General features: G+C 39.1%; 2 protein-coding genes across 3 annotated transcripts in view; one reads left to right on the forward strand and one right to left on the reverse strand.

Annotated features, from left to right (window-relative positions):
• Positions 1–435: 435 nt before the first annotated feature.
• LOC149052460 (uromodulin-like) lies at positions 436–8836 on the forward strand. 2 transcript variants are annotated; one of them, XM_089204294.1, is made up of 6 exons: positions 436–522; positions 4956–5299; positions 5381–5530; positions 6209–6331; positions 6539–6676; positions 7439–8836. In XM_089204294.1, the coding sequence occupies exons 2-6, from the start codon at positions 4975–4977 to the stop codon at positions 7792–7794; spliced, it is 1092 nt and encodes a 363-aa protein (XP_089060420.1). In that variant the 5' UTR covers positions 436–522; positions 4956–4974; the 3' UTR covers positions 7795–8836. The 2 variants fall into 2 exon arrangements, with proteins under 2 accessions (XP_089060420.1, XP_089060424.1); XM_089204298.1 differs by lacking the exon at positions 436–522 and having other exon boundaries at positions 4008–5083.
• Positions 8837–20869: 12033 nt separating this feature from the next.
• The window catches only part of LOC149052461 (germinal-center associated nuclear protein-like), a 37820-nt gene continuing 36189 nt past the window's right edge, over positions 20870–22500 (reverse strand). The window contains exon 27 of the mRNA XM_089181005.1: positions 20870–22500. This exon is cut by the window's right edge and continues 917 nt beyond it. The gene's annotated coding sequence lies outside the window, so the exon portion shown is untranslated.

Here is a 22500-nt window from a genome sequence, read left to right on the forward strand (position 1 = left end):
TCGTGATGAACACAGTTGTATACGATGTGAATCGAATGCGTATGCTACAATCCTTCTTCAGGTGATAAGGTCGAATGGATACGCCTGCAGTTGTGCTCTTTGACCGTGCGGAAAAACCATGCGGTCAGATGCTAGCGATCGAGACGTCGCGATCCAAAGCTACCCCATCGTGGAAAAAAAGATTTTAATTATATGCAAATTTATTATTTTCTTCCACTGCAAAACTTTGATCCACTTAGTCTCACATAGAGGATTCTCTGGTGTTGATCAAAAAGTAGTTATTTAATACGCAATGAAGAAAATACCTGCTGTGTCTGTTTTACTTTACTAAAAATTCATACTGCGACTTAATTTTGGCGGAGAGACCAGACGTCAAATAATTTGCATGACAGTATAATTTAGTGTAATCAACTAAAAAAATTAGCCAGAAGTTTGCGTTTAATTCAGCTGACAGAAACTCTACTCACACAACGGAAAAAACGATGATGACCTGAAGTTGCCAGTTACGGGGAACGGTCTTGGGTAAGTACAAAAGTTCTTTCTAAAAGATTAATTTTATTTAATATGTATCACAAGAAGACTATGAGAAGTTGAGCCTATGGCTTCATCTTGGATGGTTTTAAATTAGTTGGTTCTTTGTTATGCGGCTGACCACGGAGGCTTTCCTCAGGAGGCCAAGTCAAATTATTTCAAGGGATATTCTAAAGAAGCCAGTTTAGCAATGTATAATGAACTACAGACTTAAAGCCTGATTTAACTCACGGCTCTATCATAAAAAAGTGAAGCTCTCATACGCGATTTTTCTTTCAAAACATGATTCGCTGATGTCAGAACCTCCTTTTGTTAAATTATTCATACACTTTTGAGAGAAGTGTTGCACCTGCTAGTTTGATAATTTTGGACTATACACTAGCTCACACTTGACTTTACTCTTAAGCACGCTACGTTTTGTCACGAGCCATGATTTTTAGGTTCCATCAGTGATTGCACTTAAGAGTAAGAAAAGAAAAAAAAAAGCAAAAGATTTACGACAAAACTCTCAAGAAATGTGCTGCAAAAAAACCGCGCACTTTTGTCAAAGTGAAAATCGAATCCAAGTTTTTAGATTGCCCTATCTGTCTCACATTTTAATATGGAAATAGTAGTTCATAAAAATTACCAACCCTAATCACCCAAGTAATTACCAATACATCAGACTATGATCTTCATCGGTTTGGGCAAAATGCTTAAATAAGGAACAAAGATAAAGAATTGAATTCACGTAGTAAAATACCTATAGGACTTTTTGGCTAAATCAGGTCGAGCCGAACTGAATTCTCATTTTTCTGTCGATCATGCCCCAAGGATCTACCCACTCTCGGTCTCTAAATAATGACCTGGGTACCAAAATCTGCCCTCCTTTTCGGTCAAAAAGAAAACTTTCATAGCTGTATCATAGTGACAGATGAAAAGAAACGAGTTATGAAAGTCCGATTTTTTCCGTGATATTTTCTCAGAATATATAACTAAGAGTTTCGCTGCCGTTTATTTACATTTATTATAATTAACGACGATATCATGTTTTGACTTTCGGCTAAAATAGGTCTTGGAAAGTCCGCTGGTGGCATTAAAACTTTTGAGATAAAGCATCCTGTTACATAGTGACACCACTTGCGCATGTTCTGGCCCATATAAAGTTCCAATTTCAACGCAGGCTTAGTTTCAAAGTCATTTCTCTCCCAACGATCAGTTTTTCGATCTTGAAAAGGAAAAGAAGACTGCGATACTCATTTAGGCAGGTTCACAGCATAGTAGAAGTACCTTATGGTTTGTTATCATTATGATAAGATGAAGCAAAACCAACAATATCATTTTGGGAAATTTTTATCAGCGTTTTCAGGGGCGGCGAACTGTGTGCTATTTTAAAAGTAGAGCGTGAATGTTTGAATCAGAAGAAAGAGCTACTAATACATTAGGGAATGGGTCTTAAAGAATTCGGTTCCTTTGTTATTTAGATGTCTGTTTCCAGTTTGCGTGCGTTGGGACGACGACCGTTCTTTGTACTAAGTAAAAACTGTTTCTGCCCTTGAGGAATTGCATTTAAGAAGCTCTGACACTTCTATTTCCGTGTCTCATGGACCCGTGCCATATCTAATGCACGCCTTTTCACATCAAGCTTTAAATTTGTCGTAGGCATGTCATATCGCTTGTCGTGAGAGTGCGATATGTCATACCACTTGGAATAAAGCCAAATAATAAGTGGCTCTGCAGTTATCGTATTCCCTGGTGTTCTGTAGACGGCCACATATTTGTATCACTGTGCTTTCAAAATTTCAACTCTAATTAGGATGCTAATAAGCTTCACCGGCGCCCGCTGGTTTGATAATGTTGGACTGTAAAGATAAAAACTTCAGTTATCTCTTAAACTCGCTCCTTTCTGAGATCAGCCATGGTTTTTAGGTCTCAGCAGCGACCGCAGTGTAGAGCAAGAAAAAAAAATCTAAAACATAAAGGCAGAACTCTCAAGAAAAGTGATGGCAAAGAGTTGCCTCTTGTCAAAGTGAAATTTAGAGACATTAATTATTTGAGGTCTCACATTCTGATATAAAAATGAACATAGGAGGTCAATAACACTACTAGCGCATAAACAAGTATGAGGAATGAAGAGAGAGAGCAGCAATCATACTATTAAATGCTTTTATGTCGGGTTGGACGGGAAATTATTTAGCTTTCGTTCATGACGTAAGGACCAAAATGCGTTCAGCCTTAATGTCATCATCTAACGAAAAACACGTTCACAGTTCTGCACTATTCCTAACAAGAAAAATATTATAGCTGTGTCAAACGAACGATAATAAGAAGAGAGTTTAGAAAAGCCAAAGAATTCTGAAAAAATGCTTTTATTTTAAATGAAACAAAGAGTTTCGTTGCTATTTACTTACATTATGACAACGATGTCGTATTTTGAATTTCCAAGAAGACGGAAATTCTGCGGGGATCTCAGCCAGACTGTTTTCAAAGAAAGTCTGCAGGTGGTATTAAAAGAAGTTTCAAAAAGAGCATTGTGTTTCATAGTTTCATCATTTAAGCATGTTGGGGTCCGTAAAGTTCCTCTTTCAATATAAGTCAAGTTCAATTTAAAGTCAATTTGTTTCCAAAGACCTCTTTGTCGATTTTGAAAAGTGAAGGAAGACTGCGATATTCACTCAGTAAGTAGGATAGCATAGGAAAAGTACCTTATGGTTCTGTTATCATCATGATAGGACAGAGCTAAACCAAAGATATCATTTTGGGAAATTTTTAATACGCGTTGTCAGGGCAGAACTGTGTGCTATTTTAAAAGTATAGCGTGAATGCTTGGATCAGGAGAGAGAGTCTTAGAGGAGTATGTTACTTAGTATTTCGATGTCGGTTTTCTTTTTTTTTTTTTTGCATGCATCGGGACGACGACCGTTCGATGTACTTAGTACAAACTACTTCTGCCTTTGAGGAATTGCATTAAAAAAGCTTTGAAAACTTCGTATTGGAAGAAAATAAGTAAAACTTTTGATTAAGCCATAGACAAACGTGCAATGGGACTTTTATAGTACCCGTGTCTTATCGACTCTTGCCGTATCTAACGCTTGCTTTTTCACACCAAGCTTATTTGTCGCATGCATGACATATCCCTCGTCATGCGTGTTTGCGATATGTCATACTGCTTGGAAAACAGCTGAACAATAAGTGCCTCTGCAGTTATCGTATTTCCTGTTTTTCTGTGGATATCCTCATATTTGTGCTCTCAAACTTTATAATTTCATTTCAGGTGAGTTTATATAACTACAATGGGAGTCCAAGAGTTCTTTAGAGACAGCTGTCGTTCATGACTTAAGGACCAAAATGTGTTCGGCCTTAATGTCATGAACTACTTAAAAATACGTTTGCAGTTCTGCCCTATTCCTAACAAGAACAATATTATAGCTGTGTCATGACGAAAGATAACAAGGAACGAGTTTTGAAAAGCCAACGAATTTTGAAAAATGTTTCTATCAGATAAAGCCAAGAGTTTCGTTGTCATTTACTTGCATTATAACAGCGATATCATATTTTGAATTTCGAAGAAAAAGGAAATTCTGCGTGGATCTCAGCCAAAATTTTTACAAAGGAAGTCTGCAGGTGGCATTAAAAGAAGTTTAAAAAAGAGCATCAGGTTTCATAATTTTATCATTTAAGCATGTTGAGGTCTGTAAAGTTCTTCTTTCAATACTAGTTAAGTTCCATTTGAAGTCAATTTGTTTCCAAAGATCTCTTTATCGATTTTGAAAAGTGAAGGAGGACTGCGATACTCGCTCAGGCAAGTTCATAGCATAAGAGAAGTACCTTATGGATCTGTTATCATCATGATAGGACAGAGCTAAACTAACGAAATCATTTTGGGAAATTTTCATAAACTTTATCATGGGCGGCGAACTGTGTGCTATTTTTAAAGACTAGCGTGAATGTTTAGATCGGAAGAAAGAGCTGCTAAGACATTAGGGAATGAGTCTTAAAGGAGTCTGATACTTTATATTTAGTTGTCTGTGTTTTTTCTTTTTTTGCATGCATGCATAGGGACGACGACCGCTCGCCGTACTTAGTTAAAACTGTTTCTGCCAGTAAGGGATTGCATTTAAAAAGCATTGACAACTTCTTATTAGAAAAAAATAAGTAAAACTTTTGATTAAGCCATAGACGAACGCGTAATGGGACTGTTTTAGTATCCGTGTCCTATCGACTCGTGCCATACCTAACTCGTGCCTTTTCACATCAAGCCTCAAATTTGTAGCATCCATGACATACCCCTAGTCATGTGTGTGTGCGATATGTCATACTGCTTGGAAAACAGCCAAACAATAAGTGCCTCTGCAGGTACCGTATACTACGTATTCCCTGTTTTTCTGTGGACGGCCACATATTTGTATATCACTGTGCTCTCAAACTTCATGATTTCATCTCAGGTGAGATTATATAACCACAATGGGAGTCCAAGAGTTCTTTCATTTACCAGTTCTCCTCTTCATGTTGGTATCGTTTCACTCAGTTGTTACTCAGTACCACCTTGATACACGTGAAGTCTCCATCTTTGGTAAGATGATTCAAAAACACATTTTTAAAACAATCATTGGAGCAGCATTCGGTGATGTGTGTTTGCGGGAATGTTATCGTGATGTCAGATGCCAAAGCTTAAACTATGTGTTCACCCAAGACAAATGTGAGCTGAGTAACCGCACAAAGGAGGCCAGACCTGAAGATTTTGTACCCAGCTCTGAGAGATATTACTTCAGACGAGATACGAAGAGAGGTGAGCGTTAAGGCAAAATGATTTGGCCAACTGTCCTAAATGGAAAGACATAGTGTCTCTTTTACTCTTTTTGTTTTCTAGCTATTCTCGGTGCCATTCCAGAACTGCCTGCAGACTCGTGTAAGGAAATCAAGGCGAGTGAAGGTGGAAAAGCGGTCAGCGGCAAATACTGGTTGAATTTCATCATACTTGACACTCCTGTGTTGGCTCATTGTGACATGAAAACAGAAGGTAGAGTAAGACAGTAAAGCAGAAGCCTTTGTTAGCCTTTGTGCTAGGTATAATCGATCGTTAGTCTGGTCGTCTGGGTGAGAGTTGTCCGAAGAAAGACTGTAACTATGTTGAAGAAAGGTTGGAATTTTCCCAAAACGTCATAAACTTTTTCCCTCATTTATTTTTATATCACTCTTCAGCACTTCCACACTTGAGGTGACTAGTTTCGAACCAGCAAGGAACTTCTTTATATGCCTGACCTCGTGCCCAGGTCCTACCGTGTAACTAGAACTGAAATTGGCCGTTAGAGGCCTGGTTACGAAACTAGTATCAGCCCTCTTATAAAGGTATCAGTAGGCGGGTTATCAAAAACATCATACATAGAGCAAAAAAAAAAACAACTAAGGTTACCTAAGTTCTTGAGATGTCAGGTTCAAAATGCACTCCGAGAGATGTCTGATTCCTCTAAAATAACTATCTGCCAAAGCGGCGTCCTTATTTCCCAAGTTGAAATCAGAGTGAACTAACATAAGATTCGCGATAAGAAAACTGAAATTAAAGGAATATTCATGTTAGCAAATCAAAATAAGAGATATAAAAAGAACATAAAAACAAAAATAATAAGTTTCCGAATAAAAGTGCTTCAGGATCAATGAATATTTTAGCTTTAAAAGAGTTTTTTTCATTCTTTAACAGATGCTGACGAATGCACTACCTCCATTCGTATTTGTAATGAGAACGCCGACTGCAAAAACACTCTGGGATCGTATAGTTGTTCTTGCAAAATTGGTTTTTCTGGAGATGGACATACTTGCAAAGGTAGAAGAGGTTTTACGTGTGAGCTTCCATATTTACACCACAAATGCTCAATTACAAGTCAAATTTGGCCTTTCGTCAAGCAAGTTTCGACATCCATGGGCCAATTTATCATCCGTCGGATTCATAGCAAATATGAAAATCCGGCAAGTCTCTCACTGTTCCTTTCTCATTTATTATCTGTATCAACCTGCCAATTTATATCAACAGATGTTGATGAGTGTGCCAGCAGCGAGCACGACTGCCATGATTTGGCTTTATGTACCAATACTGTGGGGTCCTTCACCTGCTCATGTCGCCATCCGTACGTAGGGGATGGAAGATCTTGCAACTTTGCGAGCCCGTCAGGTTAGTGCCTCAGGTCTTCTAAATCTGAATTTCGTATCTTATTTCTTGGTGTAAAATCCTACAGCTGTTCCTGTTACTATCTTCTGAAGCAGGAGCTCGCCGTCGGGTAGTTATAAATAATCATACAGAAGGTGATCAAGCAACTTGCACAAAATAGAACCAATTTTACGTGGAAATTTTTGATCCAGCTGGCTGTGCAAGTGAAGTGAGCTGAAGCGAATCGTGTGTTCTTCTGTTGAAGAGGTTTCCCACTTTGATCCCAGAGGAAACAAAACTTATAACAGTAAGGATTACTGCACAATGAAATAACTCAGAGGGAGTACATTGGCGGCTCCGATCTGTATCGTAATGGTTAGGCCACATTGTAGAGCTCCGACTACTGTGCGGGAGATGAAGGGTTCAAGCACCAGACCTTACTTATACTTAGGGTCTTAAAATAACTGAGAATGTGTGTATGATATGTGAAAATGTTTGGACATTCTTCTCTTCTCGGATAAACACAATAAACCCTAGTTCACGTCTCCTTCATCTTTTCTGTACTGGTTAGTAAGGAACGTTAAAGAGAGCCCTCGCACTTCTCGAAAAGGGGAGGGAAAGTTGCTCCCAGTGTTGTGGTCTGGCCGTGTTATCGTTTATACAGGTCCCCATTTCAACCAGCTTTAAGCTGAACGGGGTCAGCCTGTCTAGGTAAATAAATTGCATTTGAAGGTTTATTTCTCTGTTTTTGAATTTCTTAAATCATTTCTTCTTTGCCCATTTTAGAATGTCAAAACTATCAAAGTCTGACGGGAGCAGACAGAAGGATAAATTACACCAATCAAAACACGGTTTGTGACGGCGGACTCAAGGGTTGGTACCGTCTGGAAGGAGCAGCAGGTACAAGAATGCCTACTTCATGTCCACCTAAAAACCAATGTAACACTCACGCTTCCGGATGGCTAAATAGTACACATCCTACAGTAGATGATGGTCAGGTAAACGGGACAGTTTGCTTCCACTGGGTGTCAGACTGTTGCCACTGGTCAAGTTCCGTCAAAGTGATAAATTGCGGCGGTTACTATGTTTACTACATAACTGGCACACCCGCATGTTACCTCCGTTACTGCAGCACAGACTAAATCGATGCTGATTCAGAAAATTATAACTAGCTTTCAAGAGTCCTCCCGTTAAAAATGCTTACACTCTACTGTATTTTTGCTTTAGTGCTTATCTCAGAAAGTAAGCGAGCTAAGATTGGTAATAATTGCCCTCGATCATCTGGAAAAAAATTATATCTCACCTTTTATGTGTTCTAGAAGTTGGAAACGTTAGCGATAAAGAAGTTTCAGGCCTTTGTGAGATATTCCAAAGTGAATGACACATTTAGTTTTCTGCCCTTAAGCTCCAAGATTTCAGGGGGATTCAATAATTAACTTGAGGTTATTGGAATCTGATTTTGATTTTAATAAGAGGGCAAGGTTTGCTTTGTATTAAAACGAGTATCAGAAGGCAAACACTTACTAGTATGGCTTAGTGTACATGCATAATGTAAAACTTTCTTGAATAACGTTGTGATGGTCCATTTTAGCACCAAGCGGCTGAACCACAAAATTCACCAATTGTTTTAGAATTAGCAGGAGAAAATCTCGAAATAATTATAGGTTATGTCTACCAAATGCAGACTGTCTACCGATTGGTGGTCTTTCGCTTTTAGAGGTGCCGAAACCTATGACGGCTTTCCCCGCAACATTAAGATTATTAAGAATGTGAATACCTCAGAGTTTGGTGATTAAGTACCTCACCATTTGATGTCAGGGGCGCTTATTATGCTTGCTCGAGTTTTAGTTGTTACATTCTCGTAGCGTAGGTGATTATCTTATTTATATTAATTTTTACGCTTTTAAGCGGCATTTTCTTTGTTAATGTTTTATTTAATTTTTTTAAATTCATAGTAATCATGGTAAAGGGCTCCCACTGAAATATAAATCCAAGCAATGAAACTCATGCTTTCTAATTGAGTGGTTTTGTTATGGTATGCTTCTGCAACGAAGGGTCTTGCAGATCACAGGTACCGTTTACTGTTTGAAGTACACAATTAAAATACTTGACAAATGCATCATATGGAGCTTAGTTTTTAAGTCACTTAAAAAAAAATAAAAATAAAAATGGGCCAAACTAACCTTACCTTGCTTTTTTTTTCCTTTTTTTCATTTTTCTTCGCTTAGAATGACGTGTAACTGAAATCAGGAGATGTTTGGGCGGCTAAAATTTGAGAGCGCCAAAAAGATATTGCGAGTCATTATGGTGACATGACATGTTAAAATTGGCTATTCACACCTTGGCGGACAAGAGAATTCAGTTTTGAAATACAGTCGAACCTGTCTCAAGCGGCACTGCATTTTCCCTTTAACTCCCGTGAGTGACCAGAGCAGAATTTCTCCATACTATATCTATACCAAACTATCCAGACAAGTGGTAAGAATGGAAAAAATATCAAATATGGAATTACTAAATGATCCGATACCAAATTCTCCAAACTTACACAATGAGAATCGTTTGGCAGACAGTAAGGAGAATTATTAATGAGATATTGGGAGTTAAAGGATTATGCAGTCATCTTGTATTAAGGTTAGAGAATTCTGCGCAGGCGCCAAAATGGCAGCCACGAATCTTTTTCGTTCTGCACTTTTGTGCTTGTTTTTAGTATCTTATACTGGTATTTTACCAGTTAATCAGCTGCAAGACTTGCCACTACAAGACCAAATCGAATATCCCTATCAGATATCTCAAGTATTAACGTCTGTCAACATTAGCGGTTCAACCGGTTTCCATCGAACAGGCCGTGCAATTTGCGTTTGGAGAAAACATGGCTTTGTTTCCCTCAGCATTCCCGGACACGATCCTCCGATTGAAATAACTAAGTATATGGATGTTGCAACCAACCCGGGCCCAAGCTCTTCCTTACATAAACGAAACTGGCAAACAGATGGAACCATAAATCATCCTCCAAGTTTTAAAATTCGCGGGAATTCAGTTTGTCTTTCCAATTTGCATACTAACGACTGCACGAGACTCTGTTATTCACGCCAAGATCTTCTCAATATTCGCCGTACCATCTCAATACCGCCACCTTCTAATGCTCTAGGCTCGTTAAAACTTGCTGGAATTCTGAGATATCGTGGAAAGAGAGCAGGAAAGCACCGAATACCAGTAATTATATCCAATCAATCGCTGAAAACACGACACTTGCAAAGAAGTTATCAACGGGCACCGGGAAGAAACATCAATAATTTGATTACAATTCCAACAAAGAATGGCAAAATGCAAAAGCAAAACACCAGCCATTTCGTACCAACCATTATGTTAGCGAATACTATGTCACTGGTTCCTGAGCTGAGTGAAGTTGAAGAACTAATCTTAAGGGAAAAAATTCAGGTCTGCTGCATTACAGAAACCTGGCTGAAAGACCACATCAGCGACACAGTTGTAAACATTGAAGGATATAACATCACACGGAATGACCGATCATCTCACGAGCATGGAGGAGTCTGTGCATATGTTAAGGAGGACGTCAAATATGAAATTCCCGAGAAGTTACGTTGCTGTAACGACCATGAAATAATCTGGCTCAAATTAGATCCATCACGCTCTCCCCGCGGTTTTTCTTGCATCTTGCTGGCCGTCGTTTACTACCCAGGCCGTAACAGTCCAGCAGAATCCGACAGTCAGAATTTGCTCAACCATCTATTTGACAGTTTGAAATCAGCCGAATCTTTGTATCCAAATTGTGGAATTATTGTCACTGGCGATTTTAACCGTCTTGATATTTGCCATTTGCGGAACCATTTAAAATTAAAGCAGCTTGTTAAATTCCCCACAAGAGGCCAGGCCACGCTTGATCTAATACTAACAAACATGGGCAATCATTTCTCAACGCCCGAGAGCTTTCCCCCCTTTGGTCTGTCAGACCATAGCACAGTCATCGTAAAGCCGAAGGAAAGGATACTGAACCAACATACCAGGAAAAAGATCAATATCAGGGATATGAGAGAAAGCAAGAAGACAAGTCTCGGCCGCTATCTCAGCAATGTCGACTGGTCATGCATCAATATGCAAAGCTCCTGTGAGGGAAAACTCCGCAATTTCAACGAACTGATAACAAACGGCATAAATAACATCATGCCAGAAAGGTCGATTAAAGTTTACCCGAAGGACGCCCCTTGGATGACAATAAAACTCGAGGAGTTGATTCGTTTGCGTCAAAATGCATTTCATTCCAACAAGAAGGGTCCAGTTTTCAGATTCTACCGCAATGCTGTCAATAGAGAAAGGAAACTATGCAAAGCAGCCTACTATACTTCAATACAATACAATACAATATTTATTTGCCATATACGACATTTACACATGGAAAAAAAAATGAAGAAAATTGATGACAGAAAATAAATGGCGAGAAAACCTGAAAGAAACCACGAGGCTTATAACAAGTCAGGCTTTCTCACTTAAAATAACTAATCTTATATTAGAATTACAATATGGACTTATGGTAATTAACTTTGACCGCGCACACGTACACACACACACACGCACACACATATTAAGTAAGTTAGTTAAGAATTACTGCCTTACAGAAGCTAATACTTAGAGAGAAGAAATTCCTTAAGCTTTCTTTTAAAAGAAGCGGAGGAGGGAGAACTAGTTATGTCAGAATTTAACGAATTATAAAAGTTTGGACCTTGAAAGTAAATTGAAAACTTCCTGGTGTTCGTTCTGCACAGTGGCAAACGGAAGGACTGAGCATTCCTAGTATTATAACTGTGGATTTGACTATTCAGTAAAAAAAAGTTATTGAATTTGGAAGGGAGTGTAGAGTTCTCGAATGAAAACATAAAAGTACCTAATTGAAACGAATGGATATCATGAAATTTTAAGAGTTTAAGTTCCTTTAAAATAGGGCCAGTATGGGCAATGTATGTAGAATTGCTTACTATTCTTAACGCACGTTTCTGTAAGGTTACAATTCTTTGAAGGTTTGACTTATAGGTACCAGCCCAAGCTAAATTGCAATAATACAAATATGGAAGGATCATAGAATTGTATAAAGTACGAAGGGAGTGAGTAGAGAGAAAAAACCTAGATTTATGAATAATACCTATAGATTTGGATAATTTATTTGCTGTTAAGGATATATGCGATTTCCAGGTCAAATTGTCATCTAATAAAACACCCAAAAACATGGTCTCAGAAACACGAAGAATGGGTTGCTCATTTATGAAAACTTGAAATACAAAGGATTGCTTCTTTTGCCAAGGCTTGAATACCATAAAATTAGTCTTGGCTAAATTCAAGGAGAGCCGGTTTGCTGCAAACCAGGTTGACAATTTGTTTAATTCTCTATTTAATGTGTTAATTAGGTAAACAGGGTCATTATGGGAGATAAATAAGTTTGTATCATCAGCAAACAAGATTGCATCAAGCAGGGAAGCATTGTTCAAATCATTAACATACAGGATAAAAAATAAGGGACCAAGAATAGAACCTTGAGGCACCCCACAGGGAATCTCCTGTGGGGCAGATCTAACGTTATTAAATTCGACAAATTGTGTCCTCTCAGAAAGATAACTTTTGACCCATTCTAGTGCCAGACCACGGATCCCATAATGATTGAGTTTGTCAAAAAGAATGTCGTGATTTACCGTATCGAATGCTTTCGAAAGATCTAGGAATACTCCAATGGCATGTTCTTTTCTATCAAATGCAGAAGAAATTTTGTTACACAAATCGATAAGCGCAAGGCTAGGAGAGCGATTTTTTCTAAAGCCATATTGATTATCACATAAGACATCGGAGTCATTGAGATAATTCATAATACGGTTGTAAATTATTCGTTCCAAAAACTTTGAAAAGCACGGTAGAACAGAAATAGGTCTGTAGTTGCTGAAGAGAGCTTTGTCACCTGATTTAAACATAGGTATGACACGAGCAATTTTCAAATCATCCGGAACGATACCATGAGTAATGGAGAGATTTACAATGTGTGTTAATGGAGAGGAAACGCTGCATATAGATCGCTTTATGATAGACATAGGGATATTGTCATACCCAGCTGATTTTCCCGCCGGAAACGTAAATGCGATATCTATAATCTCCTCCTGAGTTGCTAAATTTAGGAACATTGACTGAGGGAAATGACCAGGAAGAAAATTCTTATACGAGGTCGTAGATTGAATTCGTTTAGCGAGGTTTGGTCCAATATTGCTGAAGTAATGACAAAATCGATTTGCAATCTCCATTGGGTCAGAAATATCTTGATCATCAACCTTAAACACAGAGTTGGGTTTAGGTCTCAATTTCTTGCTGTTTAGTACCTCATTTAGCAGACGCCAAGTGGCTCTTATATTGGATTTTGACTCGCTTAGCCTCTTATCATAATATAAACGTTTCGCGATTCGTAGGGAGTGATTCAGTTTGTTCTTATATGTTTTATATTTCGCTTCGTTCCAGAGAGAGGGGTTTGAAATATACTGCTTGTATAGTTTGTTTTTCTGCTTGACAGATTTAATTAAGCCCTGGGATATCCACGGTTTCCTAAAGTGAAGGCGACGCTTCAGTTTCTTCAAAGGAAAATGTGTTTCGTAAGCTTTAGTGTATCGCTCAAGAAATTTGCTGTAGCAGATTTTAGGATCATCATACCCGTCTATATTGAGCCAATCAATACAATCTAATTCCTCTAGGAAGTTAGAAATGTTTAGCTCGCTTTTGTCACGGACAAATATGTTCTCTTGGTGTTCGCGGGTACACTTATGATCGAAGCAAATGGAAAAGATAGGCAGATGGTCCGAAATATCCGTTATTAATAGTCCAGACTTCAAATAACTGTGCTCGACATGGTTAGAAAAAATGTTGTCAATCAGAGTTGCAGTGTGAGAAGTAATTCGGGAAGGTAACGTGATTAACGGAAAAAACAGGTGAGAATAAAGGCCATCTAGGAATTCCCCGGTGGCGTTGTGGTTTTGATTTTTTAGCAGATTCAAATTAAAATCTCCCATTATATAGCATATCTTGTTGTCCCGAGATATTTTCCCTAATATTTCGTTCATTCTGGTCACGAAATCATTTACATTTTGATTTGGAGGGCGATAAATTATACCAACAATGATATTTTTCTCATGGGGTCGAATGATCTCAATGAACAATGCTTCCATCACCTCAGCTTCATCAGCATAAATATCGGTGCGAATTCTAAAATCAAGATTGTCTGATACATACAAGCCAACACCTCCACCCGATTTAACAGGGCGATTTTCGTAAACAAAGTTATAACCATCAATTTCGACTCCAACTGGTGAATCCATTAACCAGGTTTCAGTTATCCCAACAACGGAGAATTTTATATCTAGAGAGGTTAGAAGGGTCGATAGTTCATCAACCTTTTTTTGAAGGCTTCGAATATTTAAATGGAACAATGAAAGATGATTCGATTGTTCACGACTAATCATGATTTCTTTTTGAAGAGTATCGTTAAATTTATCTTCTACATAATAAGAACACCCGCCGTCAATATTAAAATGTATGTCAGGGTCTAGATCATCCGAACGAATTAAGAACCGCTCAAAATCGGAACTCAAAGGATTGATAAATAAGTTAGATGGTCTCTCGGGATCGAAATGAACAGGTCCATTTCTGAATTCATAAATCACCGCAGCAAAGTCACTGTCATCTAAGTGACTAAACGGTAAATTAGTACGCGACATTATCGTTATTTAGTAAATAAACTTAGCTGGGCTCTGCACTACGTCTTTCCTTTATAACAAGTCTGTCCAACACGAAGTATGCCGTCTTCCCGGCTCTCTTTGCCGCATTCAGCTCATCAACCTGCCTTTTCCGCTTTTCGATGGTCTCATTTGCGAGATCTTCATTCACAAATATACCAGACGGTTTTATCCTTCGGGCGGCTCTAAGAATATCATCCTTCTGCCTCCAGTCGCGCAGACGACACACAATGGTTCTTGGGCGTGTGTTGATACCATCAGCAGCACCTGATCTTGGTCTTGCTCCGGTGCGATGCGCTCGCTCGATCATCGGCTCAAAGCTCAGGTTTAGTTTCTCCTGTAGTACTTCCTTCACCTTTGTTTCAGTATTCAGCCAGGTCTCGTTGTGTTGTTCGGGAATTCTATCGATGCGGACATTGTTTCTACGGCTTTGGTTCTCAAGGTATACCAATTTTTCTTCTTGTTTATGTAACCCTGTTTGGATGTCATCAAGTTCTTCTTCCATTTCGTCTATGGCGTCTGCAGCTTCCTTCAAGTCGTCAATATCTTGTTGTGAATATTCTAGGCTCGCTTTTAGTTCCGCGACAGATTTGACAACCTTGTCGATTCTTGTATTTACAGAAGACAGAACCGACTCAAACATGTTCTTAAACATCCGTTCCTGCATCTGGAGCATCTCCCTCAGAGTCGCTAGAGAAACGAACTCGGTGCTCGAAGCGTTTGTGTCTTTTCCAGTGTTAGAATCTTTTCCAGTAGAATTCATAGAGGTTTTAGCATTCCGCGTCAGCATGTTAAATGGATCACTTGACAGTGAGGCAATATATAGTAAAGACAAAAACTTACAACAAGTCATGAGTAAACGAAGAAAGGTAATAGATAACGCAGGTCAAGACGCCGTGGCCGGCGGCCATATTGCATTAATTGATTCTATTCAAAAGTGCAAGATCTCAAAGGTGTGAATCCCCGTCAGTGGTGGAAAGAGATAAATAAACTGAGTGGATCCAAAAAACAAAACCCCAATTTACTGTCCTCCCTCGATGTACAGCAATTCACCAACATGTCCCCCCAAGAAATCGCCAGTGCAATAAATGAAGCACTTCTAGAATCGCTCCAGTCTTATCTGGCTATCAACTGTGAGAACAGGTCTGTTCTCCTTCCTACAGGAGAAGGCGCCGAATTCCCTAAAATATCAACACATCGAGTGTACATTAATCTGAAACGCCTCAACAAACACAAAGCTCCTGGCCCGGACGGCATACCTAATTGGGTTCTAAAGGAATACGCCGAAATTTTAGCACAGCCCATAACGGACATTTTGAACACTTCCTACAAAGAACAAAAATTGCCGTCAGTTTGGAAATTGGCGAATATAACACCCCTCCCAAAGGTAAAACAAGTGACTGATCCCAAGAAGGAGCTAAGGCCAACTTCACTTACACCTGCGTTATCAAAACTTGCTGAGGATTTTATATTTTCTGACTTCATCAAACCGGCCGTGGAAAAAGTAGCGGACCCAAATCAGTTCGGAACGGTATCTGGATCATCCACTGTACTGGCACTCATAAGCATGATACACAATTGGCTTGAAGCAACAGACGGAAACGGAGCGTCAGTTCGGGTCCTTCTTTTTGATTACCGAAAGGCCTTTGACCTAATAGATCAGCCCATCCTAATATCAAAACTGAATCAACTGGACATTCCGAAGAGCGTTATTAACTGGATAGTTGACTTCCTTTCAAATAGGTCTCAGAGAGTTAAACTTGGCAATGACTGTTTCTCTGAGTGGAGCAAAGTGCCTGCCGGAGTACCACAGGGAACCAAACTGGGCCCCTGGCTTTTCCTTTTAATGATAAACGATTTGTCAGTTTCGCTCGACAATTTTAATCTGTGGAAATACGTTGACGATACGACGGTATCAGAAACCGTCCCGAAAGGAAAGATTAGTCACGCGCAAAGTGCAGTTGACCAAGTACAGTCCTGGTCTGAGGAAAATCTATTTCAATTGAATTGCGCAAAAACCAAAGAACTGTTGATCAGCTTTAGCCCTCAATACCCCCAATTTCCAAAAACCAACGTGGACGGGGAACTAATTGAATCTGTGCAGTGTGTTAAACTTCTTGGACTCAATATTAATTCAACTCTAACTTGGAACAACCATATTACAGAAATAAAAAAGAAATCCAACTCAAAACACTATTTTTTGATTCAACTTAAGCGGGCTAAAGTACCTACAATCGATCTTGTAGCAATCTATTGCGCAACCATCAGGTCCTGCCTAGACTACGCCTGCCCAGTGTTCCACCATGCACTTCCGAAATATCTACAAGTCGATCTGGAGAGAGTGCAGAAAAGAGCCCTCGCATGCATCTTCCCAGGAGCATCATACAAAGAAGCCCTCGATCAAGCAAACATCCCAAGCTTGAGAACCCACCAAGAACAGTTGACATTGGCACTTTTCCGATCAGTTTTAGAAAACAAAAACAACAAAATTCATTCTTTAACCCCAAAAAGTTATCAGGCTAATTACAATTTTAGGAAACAGAGGAATTTCAATCTTAATCGTTGTAAGACCGACAGAGCGGCAACAAGTTTCATAAATATGTGTTGCAGAAACAGTTTGTACAATTAATTAATGTGAAGTTACGCAATTCAGTTTTATCAGCAATGTAATTTTAATAAAACACAGTCTATCTGTCTATCTTACTTCTCACCTTCAGAGGCCGAAAAAATCGATTTTTATTTTATTTGACCAAACTGAACTCAAACATTCAACGTAACGTTTCCATTAAAAAATTTATGAAATCTTTAAAAGCACCTGAGTAATTTGGAAAAACTTATTTTCAAAGAAAAGTTAATAAACCAGGAAGGTGTCATAATCTCAGACCAAGGCCGGTCCCCTGGGGGAATTTTCGCGGCAACCGCTCTAAATGGGGCTGGTTTTTTTGTTTTTTTTTCATATTTTGTTTACCTTGCGCACTTTACAAAATTCACTCGTGGAAGCTCTTTGCTCATGGAAAAGTTGTTTGCTCGTAGAAAAAGCAAAAGCAGAAGAAAGGTTTTGGTAAAAAAAAAAAAAAAAAAAAAAGGAAAAAAAAGGAAAACAGGTCCAAAGAAGAAAGAAGGAGAACCATTCTGGTCAAGACAAGAAAAATTCCTTTATGAAAGCGACTAGTATTGGCGGAGCTTCACGCTGGCGCCCAGATTTCGGACAAAGAAGTCGCCTCAAATTATAATTTGAAAGTTTTCTGTCGATTCGTTGTCTTGCTCCTCAGCACATTTTGCGGTTTTCCATTTTTGCCGCGGGTTTTGCCTTTGCCTTTTCTTAACTTTGCCCATTATTGAGCCGCCCTCCTCAACGCTCCAATGAGCGATCGAGATAAAAAAAAAAGAGTGTTTTCCATGGGTTACTTTTGCCGGGAAATCTTTATCCTTCGTTATTGACGCCAGGATCAATGAAATTTACGCCTATCGGCTCACCGGCGTAATCATGATTCCACACTGGATTGGATGTTGTGAGAAAGTGAGAAAGTTTTTAACTCACGAGTCTTCTGTTACAACGAAATGCAGAGTCTGTTCCCAATGTAATGAAATTACGAAAGAAGAGAGAGGAAACAAAATTATACAGCATTTAAACTCTACGTACAATAGCGCCCTGTCCCTTTTGCACCAGACTCCTAACGGTAACATATTCATTAAAAAAATGACTATGAAACATACTGTAAAGAATCTGTTGCAATGTTTTTGGCATTTAAATTTGGTATTTTATGAAACGTGTACCTATGAACCTATATGTGCTATGTCTGAAACCATTCGGCAGCAAAACAAAGCTGGTACCCAAAATTTCTTTCTTCGAAAAAAAAGTTCCAAATATTTATTGCGAACAGGCTTTAGATAGACTCATTTTTTTTAAAGGAAAAGAACAATTTACAATCAGATTACTGGTTCCTGCTGCAAAATACTCCAAATTTAGTGTTTTCCAGGCGTTCGGTTTGTAAAACCAAGCGCTATATTAGTTAACGGCGCGATAGCAGTAGAGAGGTTTCCAGTCCACCGCTACTCTCGCGCCGTTCACTTTGGTTTATTCCGTCCGTTTTACTTGACGAACACTTGGTACAAACTACTCCAAGAAACGAGTAGGGCCCACAAAATTAGTGTAAAATTTTTCTCATGCAAATCATGAATTTACCAATATTTCAGTTACAATAGAAAATTCCTTAGGATCTATCTTTTCACGGTTATGAAACGTTGAAAAAGCAGAAAAAAAAAAAAAAATAACGATAACAGCTATAGGGAAACTCAAATAACGCCCCAATTCCACTGGGTTGAGAAAAAGGTTATTTCATGTTACCCTATGCATCTTTAAAAAATAGTTCGTACATTTGCATAGTGATTTTCTTACGCTTCGTCTCACCAGTTGTGATTGAAAAAAGCTTCGAAATAGAATAATAATGGGCCACTAGCGTTCGAAATTTAATAATGTTGCGATGGTAATAGCTTCCAAAATTGCCACATGTACTTCCCTTGTCGAAAACTTGAAGAAGCTGCACCACGCTTCCTTAGAAGTCACGGTTTATTCACTTGATCGATTCTATTACAACACTTCGATTAACTCCCACTCAAAGCTACCAGTTTATTCGAAAAGAACACACACAAAATGTCCCGTCGTAAGCACGTGGAACAATGCCATATATGGGGCGATAAAACACGTGCCGCATACATGATTGTTTGGATATGTATAGATAAACGAAATCATTTATAGGTGTCAATCAAATTACGACTAATTAACGTAACGAACAGCTTCCAACATCCTGACTAAAAAGTAAAGGATGAGTAATCATGAGGTTATACGCTGCAGAATGAAGGTACGTTCGAGTTTTGCTTGAACCCTGAAGCCGACCCCTAGTATGACAAACATCTAATTTCTCCATAGAATATCACCCCACAATCATAAATTACGGTCACAAAAATAAAGGGCATGATCACCAACTCATGAAACTCTGGATTATTAAAAAATTCTCATTGTGGGCATCTGAGCAAATGTATAAAGAACTGTATGGACAATATCCATACCAATGTTAGAGTCTAAAAGATTAACCCTTTAACTCCCAGATCAAATTCTCCTTACTGTCATCCATACAATTCCTATAATGTTAGTTCAGAGAATTTAATATTGGATTAACTAATTATCCCCAAATTGATATTTTTCTTTCTCTATGCGTAGAACTAGAGACTTCAGAAGCAAATGTAAGTAAGTAAACGGTAACCTTGGGTACAGACAGTTATTCCAACATAACAAATGTCGAAATTCCGAAAGGGCTGGGTAACTGTGAATAGCTGTAAACTTTGAAAATGACTCTGAAAATGATTTTAAGACGAATAGGTCACTGTTCGTTTCTTTAAATTCCTTTCGGTCTGGCCGGAGCGGAATTATTGATGATAATAATAGTGGTATGCATGTAAATTCATATTTTCTTTTTTAAAATGATGTATAATTTAAGTTTCGAACTATACTAAAAAACTAATGCCTTGTGACAAAATAAACAGAAATATTGGAGTAACATTGATGTCTAAACGTCTTTTTTGTATGTTACAGAACAGCTCAACAGCTCTCCGGTCTACCTGTTGAAGAGTTCGCAGAAAGCCTTGGACGTCTTACAATCACTGATGACACCTTTCTGTCACCAGACACAATAAGCTCAGCTTCCAATCAGAGTGACGAGCCCACACCTGTGATCTTACCTAAGCCGCGCGAAAAGCTGAGTGAGTTCCTGGTAGCATGCAAACTTGAACCGCTTGGAAAGCCAGGGCTTTCTTGGAGTGATTCCTCTGAGCGAACAAGACAACGTCAGACAAGGAGAGATACCAATACTTCATGGCTAATCTTCATCGATCACAGTCTGGCCGAGGCGCTTAAGTTCCACATCAGCCTACCACACGAATACGAGTAGACTTGAGGCAGCTTGGCCACTTTCTTGGTTTCATCACGAGCCCGCATCTTGTTCAGGACCTTCCATTTGGGCAAAAACATCTCAAGCTTTCGTCTGGTGAGGTTATTCAAGTACCTAACGCAATCCGTATGATGATACCCGAGCGAGTGGTACAACAGTACACTCAGTACTGTTTGGAGACCAACTTCAAACCATTCAGGGAAACTACTATGAGACGAGTACTCTCTGAGTGCAGTACCTCTGTAAGAAAATCACTGCAGGGCTTAGATTATTTTGCAGCTGAAGGTGCTCGCGCATTTGATGATCTCGTGGTCCTCATACGCCAAATAGGGGAAAGGTTCCGGAAAGGAGTGGGAGACTACAGTTGTGCAAGCTCTTATGACAAGCAAGCAGTATTTGAAGGGGGACTATAAGGTAATGTGAATTCTAACGCCAGAAAGACAGCTTGAATAAAACTAAAAATAAGGACTTATTTTACCTCGTCAACAAAATCATTCCGTAAAAAAATATATATTTTGTACTCTTTTTCTTCTCTAAATGGTGCACGTGTAACTAGCTTACATAAATTCTCGAGATTAACAATGCCCGCACGAGGATAGTGGTCTTTTCTAAGGTTAAGGTTAAAAGTTATTCGCCCCCTTACGTTAATAATATTTGTTAGAGTAAAAAATCATTTGATTAAATATTATATTGAAGTATAAGCACAGACAAACAGTAATCTCAACTTTGTTTTGTCAATAGGTTCATGTCACTAGCCTCTCTAACGTAGCAGACCACTGTGTGTTGTTTGCTCTTAGCGACAGTAGTGATGCAGATTACCAGCAACAATGCAGTCACCAACACACTCATCTTTGTGGCCGTTGTCAAAGTCTTCAGGAAACTCTGGCAAAGATTGAACGCGTCCTTGGCGAGACGACCTTTCCGACTCAGAGCGCGAAAGACGAAGCGCTATTTATATTCCAGACAGCCCAGCTGGCCATAATATCCTGGAAATGCCACATCCTTAGATCAGCTAACCAAGACCAAGCGAGAATAGATGCACTGGAGAAACTTGACGACAACACTGTCTTGATAATTAACGACTGGGCCATGAAGTTCCTGCCACAAAAATACAGAGAGTCCCAAACAGACTGGTTTGGTAAGCGAGGCATCTCCTGGCACGTTTCTGTCGTCTACCGTCGTGTGAACGGGGTAGTCCAGTGACAGGGCTTTCTGCACATAATCCAGTCGTGCAATCAAGGCAGTGCTGCAGTGGTTAAAATCATGCAGGATGTCCTGAATACCATCAAGCTGGAGCACAATGAGATTAACAAGAAGTTCGTTCGCCAAGATAACGCAGGATGTTATCATTCGTCGTCCACCGTACTCTCATGCCAAGTGATATCCTCCTGCACCGGAATCGAAATCAAGCGCATTGCCTTTTCTGAAAGGTGCCGCAGACAGGCTCGCTGCAACCTGCAAGAATCACGTCAGAACTTTCATAAACGAAGGAAATGACGTGACCAATGCCGAACAACTGAAGAGTGCTCTTCTTTCGCATAGGGGGGTAGAAGGAGTTCGAGTTGCTGTCATGCAAAGTGTTGAAGAAGAAGCAAAGTAGATGACAACAGAAAGATTATTGGTATCAACGAATGAAACAATTACGAGTTTAAAGACAAAATTCTCGTAGCTTGGCGCGCTTATGGTATGGGAAAGGGAAAAGAGATCCCATTGGAAACAACATCAGAAGGTTAGTCTAATGAAAATTCACAATTTTATCCTTCCTTAGAATTATGTCACCGCGCAAACTTTTTTTTTTTAATAGTTTGAGTAAAAAGGTGTACGTTGATCGTTTTTTATAGCCTTCAGACGTATGAAAGGCATCCATTTCCCACCCTGGTGCGCAGGAAGAGCGGGTGTTTACCACCCCGAGGGGTTTTGCTTTGTAAAAGACTTAAGCCCCTTAGCCCCTTTATAAATTTGTAGCCCTTGATTTGTTCTACAAAATTTTTAAAACGAACATCGCAGAATATAGCGGTTCTGAAGAAAATGTCGTCATAATATGTAAAAAGCAAACGTTTCATCTGTTCGCGCAGTAAAGTGGACCAAAGGGGCACTCTTCACAAGCTGTGCAGAGTAAATTATT

This window comes from Pocillopora damicornis, chromosome 1, assembly GCF_964200805.1.
Source record: "Pocillopora damicornis chromosome 1, jaPocDami1.2, whole genome shotgun sequence".
Classification (NCBI taxonomy): Eukaryota; Metazoa; Cnidaria; class Anthozoa; order Scleractinia; family Pocilloporidae; genus Pocillopora; species Pocillopora damicornis.

Bases quoted from the DNA above. Each gene is read 5' to 3' on its own strand.
- LOC149052460 (XM_089204294.1), top strand. From the start codon at position 4,975: ATGGGAGTCCAAGAGTTCTTTCATTTACCAGTTCTCCTCTTCATGTTG. The intron at 5,300-5,380 runs GTGAGCGTTAAG...TTTGTTTTCTAG, and splicing joins CAGACGAGATACGAAGAGAG to CTATTCTCGGTGCCATTCCA. The intron at 6,332-6,538 runs GTAGAAGAGGTT...TTATATCAACAG, and splicing joins AGATGGACATACTTGCAAAG to ATGTTGATGAGTGTGCCAGC.